This window comes from Montipora foliosa, chromosome 3 (genome assembly GCF_036669935.1).
Source record: "Montipora foliosa isolate CH-2021 chromosome 3, ASM3666993v2, whole genome shotgun sequence".
Taxonomy (NCBI): Eukaryota; Metazoa; Cnidaria; class Anthozoa; order Scleractinia; family Acroporidae; genus Montipora; species Montipora foliosa.
The window spans coordinates 45,675,888-45,680,887 of NC_090871.1; the positions used below are offsets into that span (position 1 = coordinate 45,675,888).

The 5,000-nt window shown below is 38.6% G+C and overlaps 2 protein-coding genes and 1 pseudogene across 1 annotated transcript in view; 2 read left to right on the forward strand and 1 right to left on the reverse strand.

Moving 5' to 3' along the window:
- LOC137997506 (dynein light chain Tctex-type 5-B-like) overlaps window positions 1-3,574 on the forward strand; it is a 7,627-nt gene extending 4,053 nt beyond the window's left edge. The window contains exon 3 of the mRNA XM_068843551.1: window positions 165-3,574. Within this exon, the coding sequence (XP_068699652.1) occupies window positions 165-473 (309 nt within the window). The 3' untranslated portion in view covers window positions 474-3,574. The remainder of the gene's footprint in view (window positions 1-164) is intronic.
- The window catches only part of LOC137997499 (neuropeptide FF receptor 1-like), a 259,845-nt gene that overhangs the window by 37,895 nt on the left and 216,950 nt on the right, over window positions 1-5,000 (reverse strand).
- Window positions 1-5,000, forward strand: part of LOC137997504 (dynein light chain Tctex-type 5-B-like) — a 192,007-nt pseudogene that overhangs the window by 5,536 nt on the left and 181,471 nt on the right.

Genomic DNA, 5,000 nt, shown 5'->3' on the forward strand with positions numbered 1-5,000 from the left:
CTGGTAATCTCTCGCCATTTTCCGAAGTTTACCTGTAGTTGAAGTTCACTGTAACTGGACAATTTGTGGTAACTGTTTGTGCATCCCACGGATACCCCCCTTAGGCGTCTTGTTAGATATCGACTTTAATGGAATCTCAACTCTTAATTTCTTTAAACTTCTAGGAACACAGGGTCGAGCCAATAATTCAACAGGTGCTGGAAACATATTTGGCGGACCAAAAATACGATCCCAACTATTGCAAGAAGATCTCAGTCCAGATGAGCGAAGAGATCAAGGAGCAAGTCAAAAAGCTTTGTTATCACCGATACAAAATCGTTTGTCAAGTCATCGTAGGAGATCTCCATCAACAAGACGTCAAAATTGTGAGCCGGTGCGCTTGGGACTCAGCCGTTGATCGCTTTGCGCAGTACGAGTTTAGAAATTACCATTTATATGCAGTTGGGATTGTTTTCGGAATTTACTGTGAATAGTGTGCAGATTCACTTTTAATTCTCTCCTGCTACATTGAAATTTATTCAAACCAGATTAGCAGAAGGAGCCCGTGACCTAGGCTCGATTTCCAGCCATTTTGGAAGCCCACGTTTCTTGCCCTGTTGGGAGGAGGATAATACCGAATTCCCAAAACGTTAACGGCTGAAAATCGAGCCTACCCATGACCAGGAGCGAACAACTTCCATATTAGGCCTATTTCACGGCATTTTTACAGACCGATCTATTTTTAGACTACCTTTTCCCGCAAAAAAAACAAAGGCAATTCCGTTTTGGTGACTCTTTGACGTCAACTTAGTTTCTTGTCATTGGTCATTGGGCTCCTGTGGGAGTCTCATTCGTGGGGAATTTAATCTAAATGAATCAAAGGCCCCTTCGAGCCAATTCATTCATGTTTATGCAGTATGAGCAAACAACTTGATGAATCCCGTTAATTATCAATGTTGCATTTGAAGCTGAGAGACGCAAATGTGGAGAAACTTACAGAACATCACTAATGTCCAGCATGCAAAACTATTTCAGTCCCCTATCAGACTTAATTTTAAGATTGGCCATCTACGGCATCCGTTTATTGTTTGCGTGACGTACGGTTAAATTGTGGACTTCTTTTGATACTGGACGTAGAATAACAAGTGTCTACTGACAAAATAATTCGTACATCACATTCTTAGTGGTTACAACCAAAGGGTTAACAGACTCAGTTTCTTGTTATTCGAAAGACCCTATTTTTAGTTTCCGTGCCGATAAGTAAGCATTTTTTTTTTCTGTCACACAACACTCAAAGCATGTCATGGCGTTGTGTCTGTGTAAGGGCCAAAATATCTGACTATCGGTACGGTTTTCTCGACTTTCTTTCCCGTAATTTCCACTGTTTACAAGCGGTCTTAGGTCTTAGTTTTCGTGAAATTTCCAATTGCTTTTTTACGTGAAGACTGTGCGGAGTTGAGTACAAATAAATAAAATTATAAACAGACAGACAACAAAAATATGGTCCGACTTCCACTTAAGGTGTTCGATTCCTTTTCTGAGTATCAAACCAGAAAAAGTTACCATAGAATTTGCCGCTTGGTTTCAGTGTTTTACATAACATAATAGAAATAACATATTAGAAATACAGCTCACTTATCCGACGGCGAAAGATGCAATTGTTGTCGAAGTTCATTATTCGTCGGTTTTAAGATTCCATATATTCATTTTTCACCACTTGTGTTGTTTATGAACTGACGTTCCGTTCTTGAGCTCCACAAGGATATATTTTGTTTGTAAATCCAATAAAACACCATTTGCCTTACATCGGCTTTGGTGCCATTCCATTGTTCGAGTCCCGTCTCAGTCGAAGAAAAATGTCCGGGCTCGGCTTGGGCTTGGAGGGCATTAAGGCGAAGATTCGTTAAGTCCACGTTAAGTCCACGGTTCCACGGTCCACACAAAATGACCACTCCAAAATAACTCATTCATTGCGCTTGCGCTCATGAATAAGTTAAAAATCGGTTTGTAGAATCGCCGTCACAGTAATATATATATAGGGCTGTTTTTCACTCCCAGTCATGGGCTGCTGGTAGCAGCAAACGTTTTCTGATTGTCAACCTAAATGATGTCTTAAAATCTTGCAAATTGACCAAAGGAAGGTGGCGTGGTCCAGTGGTTAGGGTGTTGGGTTTGCATGCGGTGGCTCAACGTTCAAATCCCGTTTAATTACTGGTTTGGTTTTGTTTCCGGTTGTCCCGTATTCAACTCTGTCACGTTTTGTGAATAGCCAACTGGTTGCCTGCTGTCATTTGGGGTTCTCAATCATGTTCTTTTCAGGTTATTAAAAGTGGGATGCCTGTGAACTAGCTTGATAGCGAAGTGCACTTGCACTATAAACAACGCATTTATTTACATTTTTTTAACCGAATGTTGTTCAAATTTTAAAAACGACCGGTGTATTCAGTTTCCACATAAGGCCATACGGTATATTTAGTAAATAAGCCTCTTCAAGCGGCTGAAAGATTGTCCGAAAAACGAATATTTGGCTGAGAAGCGAAGCTTCTATGACGACCATCTCTACGTATACGCCAAGGACTTTATTAGCCACACACCAGCAAACCATGAAGGCGTTTATTTATTTTGTAACCGTTTCATTAGTTTTCATATCCCGCAAAAACGTCTCGTAAAGTCAGTGTTGCTCTGATGGCGCCCAAAATTAAACTCATTCAATTTCTCGTGATTGATCTATCACTTTGAGGCTTTGCCCCAGCACAGTCACAGATACACTTTGCACGCGAAACAAACAAAGGGTCTCCAATTTTAATCAATCAGAAGAAGCCATGTTACGCGTGACTGCTACTGTCATGTTGTTTTCAGGGACATGACAACTGATTTTTGCGGGAATTGATATTCTAAAAATAGACTCATTTGTAACTGTGCTGTGCTGGGGAGCCCACCCATGCCACTGGAAAGTGCACGGAAAGTTTGGGGAGAGGAAAAAATAGTACGAGGATCACTATCAAAGATTGAAACTCCATAACAACAAGTCTAATATGCACAATGGTATATTCTGGTTATGTAATGTCAGTGAACATATCAGATACAACAAAGACAACAATGATTGTCGACAAAGGGGATTGCCAATTATGTACATGCTATGTGAAAAGAACTTTAAAATTACAACCATCGCTCTTGGTATTAGCTTCGACTGGACTCTAACAAATATGAGTACTTGAACTCGATTTGTTCACAAGATGTTTGTGAAATATGAGAGACAACCGCTAATATGCTCCAGTCAAAACATGTTCCAATTGACATAGGCATTGTAATAGCTAATGTAGAAAAAACTTCAGCTGCGATGTTTGCACTTTTAATTTTTCATACAAATATGTTTTGTAGCACTCCAAAGCCAATGCATACGTTCTTTTCACGTGTTTTTTTCAATCACAGGGCTCTTCTCAGACACGTTATGAAAGAGGGGTAGTGATGCCGTTTACGTAAACCCTGACATGAATCATCGATCACTGACATTTCTTGTAGGAAAGAGGAAAAAATGTCACAAATATAAATTGAGAGGCAAAAGTAGTAATCACGTTCTATAGCTCATTTTTTGTTAAACTTTTGTGGTCGGTGGCATTTGAACGAAAACAAAAAATTTTAAGGGGTGATTGCTAACGAATAGAGAAAGATTTTTTATTATAACCAAAGAATCCTGTGTTTAGCATATGAACTCAACGGGAGAAAATGCGATAAAATGTGTTGTGTGCGTAACAGTTTTTCTCTGATGAGTTTATGCAAATTTTTGACAGAAAAGTAATTAAAGTACAAAACAAATCCTACTAAAAGGTTGTTTTAAAATCTTTATTTTAAAGAAAACAAGAAAATAGTCTTTAACGGCCAAACAAAATAAAAAAGGAAATCAATTTAAAAAGAAGAAAATCAGCTTTCGCCCGTTACGGGGCGGTCCCCCATTCAAGTACTATCCCCATTCGAAGGGGCTTAATTTTAGGTGATACTTGGATTAGCATCAACCATTGTGTTGACCTCACACATGTCTTGCCGAACTTTATAACACTTCAAGAGAAAAAAAAAAAAAACTAACAAAAACCCGTTGACTTGCCGTAATTTTGTCACAGATGCATCCTTTGTTTTATGAGTTGTCAGTACTAAACATGCAAGGCAACTTGATCACAGGCGGCAGCTAAAATCGATGTCACCATGATTTTGCGATATTACTTGTAGAACCAAAAGTACGATAAAAATATTTGAACGTAACAAAAATCTCCCAAAATGGTTAACTTGTTATATTCTTGGCACAAATTTATGTTTTCAACTCGCAAATTTTGTTGCTGATGGCAAATTTGTTTTATTCTCGATCGACACTTCCTAAAAGGTTCCTTCTGCTCTTCTTAAAAACTATATATATTAATATTTATTTAACAATTGTTTTGCATAAAGCAGACTAACCAGATCTGTACCTTGCTTATTTCGCATTTTTGAACGCCAAAATAGAATTTTCGGTCGTATGTTCCTGACTGCAAATCTCATATTTTGGTGTCTCACATCCAGATACTAACCCCACCGAACAGAGATTCATTCGGTGAACTTTTGTCTGGGAAAGCTGTAAGAAGCTCAGAGTACAAGCCTAAGCTTGTGGTTGAACATGATCAACAGGTCAGCCTTGAGGCCAATGTTTCTCGATTTCCTTTTATTTTCTTCAATCTTTCTGGGTTTATTATTTTACTGAACCACATGTCTTCTCAGGGAATATTTACCAAAGACATCTACCATGACACTGTTTTGATTTAAGATACCAAAACAACATCGGGTACTATTAGAGCTACATATTACGCAAGGACAACTTGAATCTCCTGAAAACGAAAACGCAGCTCAGTTGACACTAGTTATGGAAAAAAAAAGCACTGTCAAGTTACGTAATGCGTTCCTATTTAAAAAAAAATCTCCTGTATCTCCTCAATTCTCCCTCCCCCCGTAAATATCCCGTATCCCCACTTTTTTTAAACTTAAATATCCCGTAT